The sequence below is a fragment of the Peromyscus eremicus genome, chromosome 20, assembly GCF_949786415.1.
Source record: "Peromyscus eremicus chromosome 20, PerEre_H2_v1, whole genome shotgun sequence".
NCBI classification, from domain to species: domain Eukaryota; kingdom Metazoa; phylum Chordata; class Mammalia; order Rodentia; family Cricetidae; genus Peromyscus; species Peromyscus eremicus.
This window is the reverse complement of record NC_081436.1, coordinates 22,999,697-23,016,330: the sequence shown is the minus strand read 5'-3', so window position 1 is coordinate 23,016,330 and position 16,634 is coordinate 22,999,697. Positions and strand designations below refer to the sequence as shown.

At 52.7% G+C, this 16,634-nt stretch overlaps 1 protein-coding gene across 1 annotated transcript in view; it reads left to right on the top strand.

Moving 5' to 3' along the window:
- Tab1 (TGF-beta activated kinase 1 (MAP3K7) binding protein 1) overlaps positions 1-13,081 on the top strand; it is a 38,799-nt gene extending 25,718 nt beyond the window's left edge. The window contains exons 6-11 of the mRNA XM_059246941.1: positions 1,788-1,901; positions 2,906-3,017; positions 5,012-5,156; positions 7,289-7,511; positions 8,526-8,682; positions 11,433-13,081. Coding sequence (XP_059102924.1) covers positions 1,788-1,901; positions 2,906-3,017; positions 5,012-5,156; positions 7,289-7,511; positions 8,526-8,682; positions 11,433-11,640 — 959 coding nt within the window. The 3' untranslated portion in view covers positions 11,641-13,081. The remainder of the gene's footprint in view (positions 1-1,787; positions 1,902-2,905; positions 3,018-5,011; positions 5,157-7,288; positions 7,512-8,525; positions 8,683-11,432) is intronic.
- The last annotated feature ends 3,553 nt before the right edge of the window (positions 13,082-16,634 follow it).

The following is a 16,634-nucleotide window of genomic DNA, read 5'->3' as shown; positions in this document are numbered from 1 at the left end:
GTGGTCTTGGACACACAGATAGCTCAGAGGTCGTCTGAGCTATTAACCACTTCAGTCAGGTCCTGGAGGAGCCTCGCATGACCTGGCCCTAAAGATAGCACAGAGGTCATCTAGGCTGTTAAGTACCTCTGTTTCCAGCTTTCTGGGTGGCAAACAGGTTATGTATCTGTTCCTTTGAAGAGACAACCTGCATGTCTGACATTCCTGATTTCCCTAGTGTTATCTACGAGTGTAAGAACCTCTATGCTCCCAACACCTCCCGCCCCATGGCTGCTTCTTTTCAAAGAAGTTACCTAGAGTGAAGGCCTGCTTTGCACTCTCCAAAACAGCAGGAAGCTGGGTGATAGGGACATTGGTATTTAAGGCCAGAGGAGGGCCTGTCAGGGGACCCAAGAACTGGTGCAGGATGCATGTCACTGTAAGGGCTGTAAGAGACACCATGACCACAGCAACTCTTATAAAGGAACCATGTTTAATTGGAGTGGCAACTTAGAGTTCAGGGGAGCATGCAGATAGACATGGTGCTGGCTGCATCTCGATCAGAAGGCAACAGAAAGTAGACTGTCTCACTGGATGATATCTTGAGCTTATATGAGACTTCAAAGCCCACCTCCATAGTGACACACTTCCTCCAACAAAACCACACCCCCCATTAGTGCCTTTCCCTTTGGGGGCCATTTTCTTTCAAACCACCATTAGGGCTCATGGCATTCCTGACTCACTTCTCCCCGCTTTTTTTTTAAGATTTTATTTATTGGGGCTGGAGAGATGGCTCAGAGGTTAAGAGCACCGATTGCTCTTCCAGAGGTCCTGAGTTCAATTCCCAGCAACCACATGGTGGCTCACAACCATCTGTAATGAGATCTGTCACCCTCTCCTGTATATATAATAAATAAATAAATCTTTAAAAAAAAATAAAAATAAGACTTTATTTATTATGTATACAGTGTTCTGTGTGTATGCCTGCACACCAGAAGAGGGCACCAGACCAGAAGAGGGCACCAGATCTCATTACAGATGGTTGTGAGCCACCATGTGATTGCTGGGAATTGAACTCGGGACCTCTGGAAGAACAGCCAGTGCTCTTAACCTCTAAGCCATCTCTCCAGCCTGCTCTTTCTTTCTTTCTTTCTTTCTCTCTTTCTCTCTCTCTCTCTCTCTCTCTCTCTCTCTCTCTCTCTCTCTCTCTCTCTTTCTTTCTTTTTAATAGTTTGTTTAAATTTATTTTATGTGCATTGGTGTGAAGGTGTCAGATCCCCTGGAACTGGAGTTACAGACCATTGTGAGCTACCATGTGGGTGCTAAGAATTGAACCCAGGTCCTCTGGAAGAGCAGCCAGTGCTCTTAACCGCTGAGCCATCTCTCCAGCTCTTCTTCCTCCTTTTCTTAAGATTTCCTTAGGGATCAACTTGCAGAATGTCAAACGGCTGGTAAATAGTAGTTAGTGAAGCGCCATGCCCATTTCCAGCCCCGACAGTTACTGTCCTGTGGCCAGTCTTGTTTCCTCCGGAGCCCCTTCTTCCCAAATGGTTTGAGAGCAACCACAGAGACTGTGCCATGATGATCTGAAGACTTGGTATGGGTCCCTAAGGACAGGTGTCTTAGTAAGCTCAGTCCTCTGAGCACACTGTAACATGTAGCCTGCTTCCGTCCTGACTCAGCTGTCCTTGCTTGGCGAATCGCCGCCGTGTCTGAGCCCCTTGGTGTGTGACGTCTGCTTGTCTCCCCTGTTGTGTCAGTGGGTGCTGTGTCTCCCTCGGCTTACTCTTGGTCACACTGTGCCGCAGGTACAAACCGGGCCCTCCTGTGCAAATCTACGGTGGATGGGCTGCAGGTGACACAGCTGAACGTGGACCACACCGCGGAGAACGAGGATGAGCTCTTTCGCCTTTCACAGCTGGGTGAGTGGGGAGGCGGGGCTCGGGGACCTGTGGGAACAGGAACGCCAGCTCCTGGGCTCCCTCTGCACCTTCCTCTGGTGACTGGGAGAGGGAGGTGCATGCCAGAAGGACTCGGCCTGTAGCCAGGGCTGCATCTGCTGCTGGACCCTTGTGACGTGGGGACCTCTTCATCTGCGCTGAGGGTGGTGGTAACCCCCTTTGGAGAGTTAGTGAGTGTAAACTGCTTCCCAGAGGAGTGCCTGGCACGTAGTGGGCACAGATCCCTGTTCCTGAGAGATTCCAAGAGAGCAGAGAAGCCCTGCAGTCCCAGTGTGGCTGGAGCCTTCCCTTCCCTCCCAGCCCTGCAGACATGGCTGCCTTCTGGGCTTTGGGCAGAGGCAGGCAGAGGCAGACAGGACTGCACTGACTAGTGCTACAGCGCCTTCAGGGAGAAGCCTGCAATTGAGTTACTTTTCTCTTCACTGCAGCCAGATGCCTGACAGAAGTAGCTGAAGAGAGAAAGGGCTTTTTTGACTAATCCTGTAAAGGGATACTGTCCATCATGATGGGAAGGCATGGTGGCTGAGTCTCCACCTGTGGCGGCAGGGTTCTGTGACGGCTAATTATTACATCTTAGCAAATCAGGAAGCGAAGAGAGGACCAGAAGCTGGTTAGCCTATACCTTCCAAAGCCCACTCTGCAGTCCTGCTACCAGCTAGACCCCATATCCAAAAGGTTCCATAGCCTCCAGGAACAGCACCACCAGCTAGGAGCTAAGCTCAGACACACGAGGCCATGGGGACTGACACCTTCCAGCCATAGCAGGGCCTGAATGAGGGTTGTTCTGTTAAGGTTAGGGACTGAGAACGGGGACACTGGGTTGTTGCGCTCTGTGGTACCTGGGCATCGTTTACATTTCGCTTTATTTTGTCCTCACTCACTGGGTGTGTGGCCGTCTCGTCACCATCCCCTTCTACTCTTCACTGAGGAGAAAGGGGCCTGTTGAGTTGTCCTCTCTTCGGTAGGTTTGGATGCAGGGAAGGTCAAGCAGGTGGGCGTCATCTGTGGACAGGAGAGCACCAGGCGCATTGGGGATTACAAGGTCAAATACGGCTACACTGACATTGACCTGCTCAGGTAGGTGGTCATCCCTGCAGCCCCAGCCATTTGTGAGACCAGAGGAGCTGGGGTAAAAACAGATCCCAGGCTGCAGTGGCGGCGGGGGTGCTATGGGCCCTAGAAGATACTTTCTACCTCCAGAGAGCTGCGTGTGGAGTGGGCCCAGGCCAGCAGTCTGGTCCTGTGAGCGAGGCCCACAAGGGTCGAGGAGGGAACTGACCAAGTCCAGGGCAGCAAAAGTGCCACAGAGCCTGGCGGGAGGGTCCAGTGACAGTGTGCGGTGGTGCCGGTGTCAACAGGAGCTGACAAGACCAAAGGGCTCTTAGTCCCTGTCTGTGACTTAGGCCAGGTAGAGCTGGGGGGGATGACTCAGCCGTTCCCTCTGGGGCTACCCAAGTCCCCATGGCAGTGATGGTCCTGGTGGGCCTTTGCTGTGCCTCGTGTGCTCACTCCTTATGCATGACCTCTTGTTCACCTCCTACTCAGACCCTCTAAGCTGGGTCCTGTCATTAACCCACAGGCATGTCCATGAGGGGAAACTGAGGCATGGAGACATTCAGGACCCTGGCCAGTCATGGTATTGGTGATGGGCCCAGGCAGCCCTTCACCTCTGGCTAGCTGTGGTGGGGAACTTCTCACAAGCGCCCAGGTGGTGCCACTCCAGCATTGTGTCACAGCGAGAAAAATTTACCAGAGACTCCCTCAGCAAGGCCAGGCTTCCTGGCTAAGTTAACATTCCTTCTCCTCCCAGAATCTGAATGTCCAGTATTGGAAAGCTTTGCCCCTAGTTTGCAGGGTTCTGTTTACTTCATGGGGTAGGAGGTCTGTGACTTAAAACACTCAGAAAGGATGTGTGCAGCCTTCCTTCCCAAGCCAGACCCCCCCACCCACCCCAAGGCTGCTCATCCCTTCTGTGTCCTGCCTCCAGATGTCGAAGCACACACACACATGCACTGTGTGCTTCTGTGTGTCATGGGAGCGAGGGTGCACCCCCAAGCTCTACCTCTGTCTTCTCCCTGAACCACTTTATGAATATCTAACTGACATGACAAGGAGCAGCTCGGTGGTCAGGACAGGTCACGTGCCTCTGCTTCCATGAAGGTGTCTGTCCCTCCACACCTGCACAGCTGCCTTGAGCTGCTGTCCTGCCTTGTAACAGACTCGGTGACTCCAGCAGATGGCTGTGTCAGCATCTACCTGAGCAACCCCGGGTAATGACACTGTGGATGTTGCCAGACTTCCCTCCTCGCAGTGTTTTGTCATAAATGTCCTCACAGGACACATGTGCTAGAGTGTTTTCACACTATAATTTAATGATTGACACACATCTGCCACAGTATTATATGGGATCTTAGTTGAAATAGATACTGTCTTGTCAGAGTTCAAGTTATAGCAAGAGGATGGGCTTTTATTTGCTTTTAAATTTATTTTTTTATTTCAAAATAGCTCTTACTAGTGACCCAGACTGAGATGACCCATAGTAGTGCCTGTGTTGTGTTGACTGTGACATCCTCCTCCTGTCACAGCTGCCCAAGTACTGAGAATACAGGCATCCGTGGCATCACCCAGCTGACATACAGGCTTTTGAAAGATAACCTCCCAGCCAGGTGCCGTGGTGGTCCAGGTTTGTCATCCAGCACTTGACAGGTAGAGGCAGGAACATCAGGAACCCGAAGTCATCCTTGGGTACATAATTGTAAATCAGCGGAGGCTACTCGAGACCTTGTCAGTTAATGCGTACATAAGTAACAGCCATTTTGATGCTCCGTTCCCACCCCGCCCTGCCGCACACCAGGCTGTGGCAGGAAGCCCAGAGTGGAGCCCTGACCTGCCCTCTGACCTTTGCCTTCATGCCCCTGGGCTTTACTTTAGGGGCTGCCTCCGGAGACAGCTCTACTTTCCCTCTTGTGAAGTCAAATGTTTTCTGTTCTGAGTGTAGACTCTTACCCTCAGCAGAAGCAGTGCCCCCTGGGGGCCTTTCCACACCAAGCCCTCACTCCACTCTCCCATAGTGCTGCCAAGTCCAAACCCATCATCGCGGAGCCGGAAATCCATGGCGCACAGCCTCTGGATGGCGTGACAGGCTTCCTGGTGCTGATGTCCGAGGGACTGTACAAGGCCCTGGAGGCAGCCCATGGACCCGGGCAGGCCAACCAGGTGAGCTGGGTAGGGCAAGCAAGTGGCATGGAGCATAGCAGGCCAACCCATGGGCAGTGTGCTGGTGACCCGGAGCCCTGATTCTCAAGTACTGTCACCAGACATATTTTTAGGGCTCAAAGCCAGGACCTGAAGCACAAAGATGGGAACTGTACTGCCCCTGGGGCTTCAGGAAAGGAAGGTAACAGAGTCAGAAAGGGCCTTGACAGGACTGAAGAGATGGCTCAGTGGTTAAGAGCACTAGCTGCTCTTCCAGAGGTCCTGAGTTCAGTTCCCAGCAACCACACAGTAGCCCACAACCATCTCTAGTGAGAGCTGATGCCCTCTTGTGGCACAAGGTATACATGCAGATAGAGCACTCATACATAAAATAAACTGAAAAGAAAGGAAAAGAAAAGAAAAGGGCCATGGCCTGCTGCCCAGAATGCTGCTAGGCTTTGGTCTCATTTCCCTTCCCACTGGGCCTAGGGCTACCTTCGCCTCCCGTGGGGCAGATTCTCCCTCTGGGGACTATGGGGAGCTCCACGGTGAGAGGACAAAATTACTCAGCCACTGGGAGCTCCTTATTTCTCCACACCGTAGAGATACAAGACAGACAGACAGTGGCCGTCAGAGAGACTTCCAGGGTGACACAGGACCTGTGTGTTAACTCGGGGCCCTGAGCTGCTTGGCGGGCACTCTACCTCTGAGTTACAGGCACAGCCCGTTCTGGTTTTGTTTAGAGACAAGCCGTTGCCTAAGCTAGGCTTGAACCTACTTTGTAAACCAGGCAGGCCTCAAACAGCATCCTCCTGCCCCAGCTCCTCAGGTAGCAAGGAACAAGGCCTGTGACACAATGCTGGGCGAGCATTTGAAGGGGAGCTGCCTGTACCTTGAGTTCAGTCAGATCTGCCCGCTCCTCTTTGTGTGGTGTGCTTCTTGTACGTGTGAGAAGGTAATCCTTTATCCTTCTCTGCTTTGCTTTGCTTCTTCCTTCCTTCCTTCCTTCCTTCCTTCCTTCCTTCCTTCCTTCCTTCCTTCCTTCCTTCCTTCCTTTCTTTCTTTCTTTCTTTCTTTCTTTCTTTCTTTCTTTCTCCATTTTGAGATGGAATCTTGCTCTGTAGCCTAAGCTAGCTTAAAACTAGTGGTGTAGTCCAGGCTGGCCTTAAATTTGGAATCCTCCTGCCTCTGCCTCCTGAGTGCTGGGGTTCACAGGTGTGTCCCATAGCACTCAGTTCGCTTCCTCCGCTCACTAAAGCCTGACTGTCACCTAGTCCCTGTGTCCAGGGTTTCCTGCCCATTGTATTTCATCCTTCACTCCAGCAGCCTGTAGCATAGAGGGCCAGTGGTGACTTCCTCACAGAGGAGGTCTAGGATCCTGTCTCAGGTGGTGTGGCGGGCCAGACACAGCCACACCTCAGTGCCAGGTCCTGGTCCTCCCCACCCCCCACCCCAGGGTGTGACAGCCCGTCATCAGGCAGAGGACGTGAGTTTGTGCTTTTGGTCTTTTTGTTTGGTTTTGTTTGTTCATTTTTGTTTTTTGAGACAGGCTCTCACTATGTGTGGCCTGGAACTTGCAGTGATCCCCCTGTGTCTGCCTCTTGAGGGCTGGAGTACAAACATATATACCACCACATCTGCTGAGCTTTTGATCATTCAGTGTGATTTTTTTTTTTTTTTCTTTCCCTTTTGGTCTTCACAATAGATGCACTGAGAAGCATCTACTAGGTTCTAGAATACACCAGACAGAGGACTTCTTGGAGGGCAGTTCCTGACAAAATGCCTTGCACGTAAAGTAGGTGTTTTCTCCGGGAAGATGGCATAATCACAGCCTTTGCCCTGCATTTCTTAGCAGTCCTCAGAGCGCCCTTGCATCCGTTAGGTTATGTAATCCCACTGAGGTGGATGTTACCCATTTAGAGGCGTGGAAGCCAGTAGAGCGATCACAGGCTCCCACACCTTTTCTACTCAGTGTGTTCCAGAAGGATTATCCTGAACAGCTTGAAAAGCTCAGATTACAGTTTCACTGGCAGAGACTTCCTTCACCTACTAGGCTAGTGATCCCTAAGTCTCCTACACTGGGCCCTGGAATTTTGGCGCCTTCCCCTGGGCCACCCTGCATTCCCCATCAAGTTCTCCCTCCACACCCCCAGGAGATTGCCGCAATGATTGACACCGAGTTTGCTAAGCAGACCTCCCTGGATGCAGTGGCCCAGGCTGTGGTAGACCGCGTGAAGCGTATCCACAGTGACACCTTTGCCAGTGGTGGGGAGCGTGCCAAGTTCTGCCCACGGCATGAGGACATGACCCTGCTGGTGAGGAACTTTGGCTACCCACTGGGTGAAATGAGCCAGCCTGCACCAACCCCGGCCCCAGGTATGTATGCCATCTGCTGTCCAGACAGGAGCACCTAAGATGAGTCCTGGGCTGGAGGCTGCAGAGTGGGATGAGGTGAGCTCACTGCTGGGGATGCAGGTGGAGCCAGTGGCCTGGCCTTGCTCAGCACAGGCTGCCAGATGTATAGACTCTGAGCTGCAAGTCCGTCCTCAGTCCTTTTGTCTGTACAATGAGGATAATGTCACTGGCCTGGGCCACCCCTAAAGTCTTGATACATGAGCACACCATGTACCATCACAAAGGCAGGTAGCAGAGGTGATAGTTGCCACCATTGATGGTGGAGTGCCTCCTAGCCTGTGCCCTGCCAGGAGCGTGGTCACTTCTCACCCTCTTTAGCAACCCTAACAGGAAAGGGAAAGGCTCTAGCATGATGGGACCTGGATGAGGTCAGGTGTGGGGGCAGATGGTCCACCCCAGAACCTGGCACTGTGTCGGACCACTTGGGGCTGAGGAGACATTTCACTCTGTCCCTATTTCCTCTTTAGTCCTTGAATAAAGTTGCTTGGACAGAGGTCAGACCTTCTGTACTGGTCCTGAGGGCTCCATTTCCTTCTGTTTTTAAACAAGCAAACTCTGGAACTCCTGCCTCCGCATGGTTTTGCCCTCCCATGGACACCGGGTTCCCGGAGTCCCTCTGGCCTGTTATTGCAACCATATTTTCACTGGGTCAGCCTCAGCTAGAAACAGACTACCCTCTGGGTTGGGGCATCTGTGCAAAGCCAGGCAGTAACCCTTTCATTAGGCCAGCCAGCATTTCCTTCCACTCCTGCCTCGAGCCTCAGTGGGCTTCCTTGCTGGAGGGAGGTTCACTGCCATTCAGGAAGAGACCGCCGTTCAGGAACATCTACCCAAGGGTGGAGGGCCATGCTGGACCTTTAGGTGCCTCTTAGCTCTCACATAGCCCTTGTCACTTAAGAGCAGCCTCGAACCCACTGCCCTGCTTCCCTCCAGACTTATCTCCATTCCTCCTGCTCTCTCTCTCTCCTATTGCAGGGGGCCGTGTGTACCCTGTTTCTGTGCCCTACTCAAGTGCCCAGAACACCAGCAAGACCAGTGTGACACTCTCCCTGGTCATGCCTTCTCAGGGCCAGATGGTCAATGGCGCCCACAGTGCCTCCACCCTGGATGAAGCCACTCCCACCCTCACCAAGTAAGCTGTTGTACTCTGGAGAGAGTCCTGGGGACCTGGACAGAGAGAGCTGTGCAACCAGGCCCTGGGGCCCAGTAGGGTGGGATGAGGGAGGCCCTGAGGTCTGGGGACCCTGGCGGCTTGGACCTCTCCAGTTCCCCACAGGAGTCTCCTCAGACACAGGCAGGAGGAGCTGTACATTCATTCGTCCTAGTAGGTGTTAAAACTGGACCTGGGGCAGGTGGAGGTCTAGGACAGGGTAGAGAAGGAGACCTGAGAAAGGAGCGAGGCAGCTGACTGATGGTGTTTCGGGCCAGCATTCATCCGTGGGCAGCTTCTCTGGTTTTCCTCCTGTTCTGGAGCTTGTGACACAGGGTCACTGGTTTCATGCATCTCTAGTTGGGGAACATTGCCTGGCCTGTACTGGCTCCTCAGAGCTGCTGCTGCTCTCCCTCATTACCATCCCTGGCAGCTGTCTAGTTTAAAGGGCATGGGGATGGAGGCCATGGCCTGAGAGGAGGGGCAAAGTGCAGACCTGCCAGACAGGTCTGTGGTCCACCCTCCCCCTTGATTTCTGTGACTGTGCACCCTGCCCCCACCCTGCCCCTCCAGGGGGATCTGGTTTCCACATTCCAGCCCTACATTGATGGAATAATACAGCTGCCACACCCAGCCCCTCTGCATGGATAGAGCTTAGCCGGATGTGGCCAATTAGAAGGGCTGGCGGGGAGGGAGTGTCCTGTTTGCCTCTGCCTCTTCAGAGGGCCTCCCTTCTGTCCCTAAGTCTTTGCTGCTGCTGCTGCTGCTGTTCCTGCAGCCACCTCTGGATGGGAGGGGCTGACAGACATCTGGGAACCATGGGTAGCCGTTTGTTGTCCCAGCACCATCAGGGTAGACTCTCCTCCCCACCAGGCTTCCCCAGGAAACCACCAGCTGTGTCCACAAAGCCGACCAGGCAAGAGTTCATGCTTCTCTGTCTGACTCCCCGAGCCTCACAGCTTCCTCCTCTCCTGGTTCGGAGCCTTATTCTGTCGCCTAGGCCAGCCTTGAGCTGTCATAGCAAGCTCTGTGAAGAAAGGTGGGCCACTGGTGGATGTATCTTAGTGAGCAGGCAGTGGACTAGCGTGCATGAACTCCTAGGTTCAATCCCCAATAGCATTCCTCTTACCACAGTGTTAAGGGTGCTGTGGAAACACTATGGGCTGGAGAGATCGCTCGGTGGTGAAGAGCATTTGTTGCTCTTGCAGAGGACCTGAGTGGTTCCCTATCGGGGACTATGGGGGTCCAGCCCCTCGATAGTCCCCTCCCAGGGTCCGGGAAGAATCTACAACCAGCTGATAATTAATCTTTGATGAAAAGAAATGAATCTATGTACACCAAACTCCTAGTTCATACACTTTATTATTCTGTGATAGTTCTCTCTCTACACAGCTTCTATTCTGCTCTCATGTCTAGCTCCTTCTTGCCTGATTTCTCTATATTTATCTACTGTCCCCTCTAGGTTCTATGTTAATTCCTTCATCTAGTTCTGTCCCTTCTAGGTTCTCATCTATCTAGTTCTTTCCCCTATCAGCTTCTCTCCCATCTCCTTCTCTCTCATCTGGGTCTTCCTCATCTTGTTCTTCCCCATCTGGCTCTTCCTCAGCTTCCATCTCGTTCCTCTAGTCCTCTCTTCTAGCCCTTCAATCTAGTTCTTCCCCATCTCAGTTTGTTCCTCTCAAGTTCTTACCCATCTAGTTCTTCCATTCTCTTCTCTCTTCTCCCCTTGTGCCATGGAAATCCCGGTATATAAAGGGAGGGTCCGAGCTAAACTGTGTAAAGCTATTACTTAACGTCCACCTCTCCTAGGTGGTGTCTCCTTGTGGAATTTACCTTAAGTCAGGAGACTTGCATGTGGGCTGTTATCATTGTTAGTCCTCGGAAGTTGGCCGCCCCCCCCCCCCAAGCGGTGTCTCCTTGTGGAATTTAAGTCAGGAGACTTGTAGGTGGGCTGTTATCATTGTTATCCTCGGAAGTTGGGTGCCCACCTGGGTGGTGTTTCCTGTATTCCTTGAAAGTGGCCAAGGGAGATATCTGATTCCAGAGAAAGCCTTTCCTGAGGCTGTTCTCCAAATGCCTGGAATGTCAATTCCAGAGAGTGATCAGTCTACACTGTTAGTCCTTCTTAGGGAAAAGTCAATTGGGAAAACTATGAAGGCACACATGATTTTCATAACAGAAGACAGCTGATATACAACAAGCCAAGTAACACCAAAAACTCCTTGGTATTTGGCTTCCTCTGGAGGAATTCCCTGATTCCTCCAGATAGTGACTTTCCCATAACCAGCTGAGTTCTTATGATATATTCCTTCGGCCTGCAGCAGTTCCCAGCACCCGTATCAGGTGGTTCACAACCACCTGTAACTCCAATTCAGTGGGTCAGATGCTGCCTTCTGGCTTCTGTGGGCACCCCTCAACACATACAGAAAAGGAAAAACACAGTTTGAAGGCTGTTCATGGTGGATGCTAGTGATCCAGTGCTTGGGAGAGTTAAAGAGGATCAAGAGTTCTGTCTATATAGCAAGACTCTCAAAAAAAAAAAAAAAAAACAAAAAAAAACCACATAAGTACACTTGCCCTTTTATCTATCTCTAAGAACATCTGTCCAGCTGGCTTTTACGAGATCTCTGTCAGAGAGGCCCATGGCTAAAGAACCACTCTTGTCTCTAGGTTGGAAGTTGGGGTCCCTGCTGCAGCTACCCCAGACTGATCCTTCCCCTCTTCTTCTGCAGCCAGAGCCCCACTCTGACCCTCCAGTCCACCAACACACACACGCAGAGCAGCAGCTCCAGCTCCGATGGGGGCCTCTTCCGCTCCAGACCTGCTCACTCACTCCCACCTGGTGAGGACGGCCGTGTTGAGCCCTATGTGGACTTTGCTGAGTTTTACCGCCTCTGGAGTGTGGACCACGGCGAGCAGAGCGTGATGACAGCACCTTAGTCTGGCCTTAGAGCAGTCTTGGCGCAACTTTGTGTAGGCACAGAAGGCTAGTGCCAAGGCAGGACAAGCTTCTTGACCTTTGCAGGTGCCATGGAACCAGTGGGCAACGAGTCATTGACGTGCTGCAGGTTCTACACCGTGACTCTGGGCGGTGGTCTGAGTGCAGACTGCATTGCTGGTCCGCACGGCGGCTGGAGGCCAGACCACAGGCATCCTTAGACAGGGCCAAGTGTGGAAGCTGCAGGTGGCTGGCAAACCATCAAGAGTGCCTCCGACATGTCCAAAGAATAGCAAGAAGCTGTCCTGTGGACCCCAGCTACCACAGGCCTGACAGACACTGCTTCCTCAAGATTGCCTTCCCTGCCTCAACCTCCCCTGGAATAGCCCGGGACCTCTGCTAGTGCCCCTTGCCTCTGGATGGCTATCCCCTGCCCCTCTTTCAGCCTACACTCCTAGATCCACAGTAGAGAACAGTTGGAGTGGGTGCCTGTCCCTGGTTGTCACTGGAAAAGCTTAGGAAAGCCAGGGAAGCAGTGGGGCCTGTAACAGCCACAGGAGAGCAGGACTGGGGAGGACCAGAGAGAGCTGGCCAAGGAATGTGAGTCCTGGGCTGCAGGACAGCCAGCTGGCAGCTGAGCTAACCCGGGGAGTCGGCTTCCCAACGGGGTGCAGATGGTGAGGGCAGGCCAAGTCTGAAGGAAATGCCCACTAGCGCTCCTCCCAGCTGGTACTGGGAGACTGATGGGGAGTGCTGAGTGCGGTGACTTCATGCCGATGATGAAGCCTCTGGCTCTGCGGAGAGGAGAGTGGAAGGTGGCTGTGGGAGGGAGAAGTTCTTGCCCACCCAGAAAGGCCACTGGCACTGAGGATGGGACGATGTTTTTGGACATGAAGGGGAAAGATGGTGCCGCTCAGACCCTGAGTTGGACCAGTTCACAGAAGTTTCCTGCCTCCAATCAGGAGGGCAACCACATGGCTGCCTGCGGCATGGCCGCCCCCGTGCTCAGAGGAGGAAGCAGGCCGTGGTGCTCCCTTGCCTGAGCCCTGCCATCAGGACTGGAGTCCAGGCTCCAATCTGTGGCCTTGTAACTGTGGTGTTCTGTAACCCTCTTTCAGTGTGTGCAGCCGCTAGGCAGCGTCCAGTGTGTCTCCTGTTGGCAAAGGCCAGTTCAGAGCACTTCTCACTCAGATTCCATGTCTCTAAAGTGAGGCTGCTCCCCCAGTGCCGAGGAGAAGCTGGGGTTCCTTGCGGGGGTGGGTAGAAGCAGAGGAGGAGGAGGCCTTCTTTGCTCTTCTCCACTAGGAAGCCGCCTGCCCTGCAGGTGAGCAGGTTCAGCCGATGCACGAAGACTTGGGACAAAGGAGATTCTCCCCCAGGAAAGTGGTGCTGTTTGGTCTCTAGAAATAGAGCCATGTTCCTGATTCAGTGAACTAAAGATAATGATGTGTCACTTGTCTGTCTCGAACCTAAGCGCCCAGGTGGCTGCCTCCTGTTCCGCTCAGGAGGTTTGAGAACCGAGTCTACCACACTGGTAAATGGAGTGCCACATCACTGCCCTCATCCACGGAGCTTGGGTTTTGCCACAGGCCTGCCGTCTGAGCTAAAGAGGCCAGTGCTGCTGGTCTCCCCGGGGAGCGAGCCCAGGGATGGGGGTGGGGTGTGTGGGTCACCGGTCAGGGGCCTTGCCCCCTCACCAGCTGGTTGGTTGGTTTTATTTGGCTTTATTTGGTTGAAGGATATCTTTAGCATGCTGCTTCTCATCCGAGGACTTTACTCATCCTTCTCAGGATTGCCCTGCCTGCAGGCTAAAAAGCTGTGTCTGCTCAGGAACAAAGCTGGGCTCTGTCCACTACAGTCACTGGGTCCCACATCCTCCCCTCTGCTGGGCAGAGGCTCTTAGTAGAGGGCTGTATTCGCAAAGCTTCCTGTCAGAGTCTGCTCCCTCCTCCTATCCAGTTCTGCCCTCAGGGGTCCTGAGGACTACTGTGGCCCTCCACACCCCGAGACATGCTGCTCAGGGCCAGCTTTTCTCACAGGGCTGAGGCACTGTGCCGTCAGACCCTGGCTTTGGTACCACCTGCCTCTGGTACCATGTGAACCTGTTTTCGTCGGGGGAGGTATGTTCTTTCAACCCCCAGGCTCCCTTGGTTGTGAGATGGCCTGGGGCAGACTGGAAGAGTCTGGGAGCCTTTGAACTTGAGGAGGAGCCCAGTGTTAAGACCAGAAAAACCTCAGGAGCTAGACAGCAGTGTCAAGGCCAAGTAGGCGAGTGGCCTATGCTGGTCTAGGGCTCTCTCCACCCCTGGTCTCACCTTCCCTGAGGCTAGATCAGACAGAGATGCTCACACTCTTGAGTACTTTGTACCTTTTACCCTCCCATAACTCAGCCCTAGGCTACCTGAAACACCTGCTTGGCTCAGACCAGTTGGAGTCAGGTCCTCAGAGTTAGTGTCCTTGGACCTAGTCAAGACTCCAGAGTGCCCTTGGGTATCACCAGGCTTCTTGTGGCCAGGCATGGCTTCTGGCTCTCCCACCAGGCTGAAGACGCTCAGATGTTCGTATTGACAAGGGTGGCAGACCTCCTGGAGGAGAGCCCACCCAGAGGATCCCACCCACTGACTTCAAAGGAAAAACAATGATCTCTTAGCGCTCCGGATCCTCTTGTCACATGGGGCTCAGCATAAATGCCAACTCCTGGGAGAGGCCCGCTCCACCCTCCTCTGCTACCCGTTCAGCTTTCGTTCAGAAATTCACTGCTGTGCCTAGCCCTGAGGTCCGTGCCTAGCATGTAGTGGTCCCTTACAGGGGTTAAGCAACTAGGACAAATGAAGAGGCGGTTGTGTGACCTTGGGCAGGGCACTGGAAAGGACTCTTAGTTTTTTATCCTCCAAATGAGGATAGGGATGGCTTCCTAATAGGATTGTCCAACCACCGTGGGCAGTCTTACAGTGAGATGTAAGTCCACCCCTGTCCTGCCTTGCTACATGGTCCAGGGACTGGGACAGGTCACAAGAGTGTCAGACAAGATCTGCCAAGTACCAAACTCAGGACTGTGTCTAGTAACTCAGCCAGAGCCTCGCTGCACAGGTGCTGGGCCACCTGCAGTTTCGTGCAGGGGTCCAGACGCAGGGCAGTGGCTTCTAAGCTCAAGTCCAGATGGACGCCTTTGGCCAGGCTCCCAAATCTTTCCTATGACACAGGAATCTCACGATTCTTCCTTCTGGGTCCCTATTTGGAAACCAAACAAGAACACATCACTGCCAGCCTCCTTGCTCCCCCCCAGGCTCAGCATGAGCATGCGCTTTGTTCCCACGCAAAGGTGACGCCAGCTCAGAGTACAGACAAGCTCTTGACATTTCTGCAAGCCTGGGTGGCCTCATCGAGGACAGACTGCCTGGCAGCCAGCTTTGAGCACTATTGACCCTACTGGCTGGGTCCATTTCTGCCCTTGGAGACTGCCTGAGCTAGCTTTCTCTTTTGCCGTCTTAGTCTGGAGGGGCCTGGGGCAGGAATGGACTTACAACGTGTGTCTCTTTCCCCTACCCGCCATGATGAAGCTCCTGCCTGTGTCGCTTCAGCCAAATCACTCTGGTCCAACAGTGCTGAGCTCAAGAACCTTCCATGGCTCCATCCTCTGCCTCCCAGCAGGGCTTTCTAAGTCATTTGTCAGCCTGCTGGTCCCTCCCAGCTCTGAGTTCTGCTCCACACATCCCACTAGCCTAGGACCAACTGGAAAGTATTTAAGAAATGTCAGGTGATGGGGCTGGAGAGATGGCTCAGCAGTTAAGAACACTGGCTGCTCTTCTAGAAGACAGGTTCAGTTCCTATCACTCACATGGTAGGTCATAACCATCTGTATATCCAGTCTCCCAGGAAATCCAACATCCTTTTTTGCTTGCTTGGATACCAGGCATGCACCTGATGCACAGATAGGCATGCTGACAAAAACACCCATACATATAACTTTTTTTTAAACCAGGCTTGATTGAACATGCCATTAATACCAGAACTCAGGAGGCAGAGATAATCCCTCCTAGTTTGAGGTCAGCCTGGTGTACATAATGAGTTTCAACACAACAAGGGCTATATAGACTCTGTCTAATCCCCCCCACCCCCCACCCCAAATGTCAGGTGAAGACTGGAGGGATAGCGCAATATTCAGTGCTTGCAGCTCTTCCAGAAATATTAGTTCCTAGCACCTACATCAAACAGCTTACAAGTACCTGTAACTCTAGCTTTGGTGAATCCAGTGCCGTCTTATAACTTCTCAAGGGGCTACCCTCCCCCACATATAAATAAACATTGTAAAATATTAAGGACAAATGTCAGATAGCCAGGCATGGTGGCACATGACTTTAATCCCAGTACTCAGGAGACTGAAGCAGGCAGATCTCTTGAGCTTGAGACCAGCCTGGTCTACATAGTGAGCTCTAGGGCAACCAAGCCTGTATACATAGTGAGACCCTGTTTAAATAAAGTGACAGTGATAGATGAAAGCATGAACTATCCAGAGCCAACTTCCTAAAACATGGCTACTGGGAATAGCTACAGAAAATTGTCCCACCTTGACCAGAGTTCGGGCTTGGTAGTCAATTAGATGTCTCGTGATTTATTTTCACATTGGTCTGTTGATTTGTGTATCTGTGTGGATGTGTATCTGTGTGGATGTGTATATGCCACAGCACACATGTGGAGATCAGAGGACAACTTGTGGGAGTCAGTTCTGTCCTTCCACTGTGTGGGGCCTAGGTTGACCAACTCCGGTTGTCAGCCTTGGTGGCAAGTACCCTTCCTGCTAAGCCATCTCTCCAACCTCTCAAGAAACAAACAACAGACCCAAGTCTGCTTATCAGGTGACTTGATGTACCAGGATGAACACTGTGCTAACCCCATAGGTTAGCAGAACACACCACCCTTCACACCCCCACTTCCACCTATGAGGGTAGCCCCTGCGGCCCAAGACTGCAGGGCCCCGCTGATCTCAATCAAATGC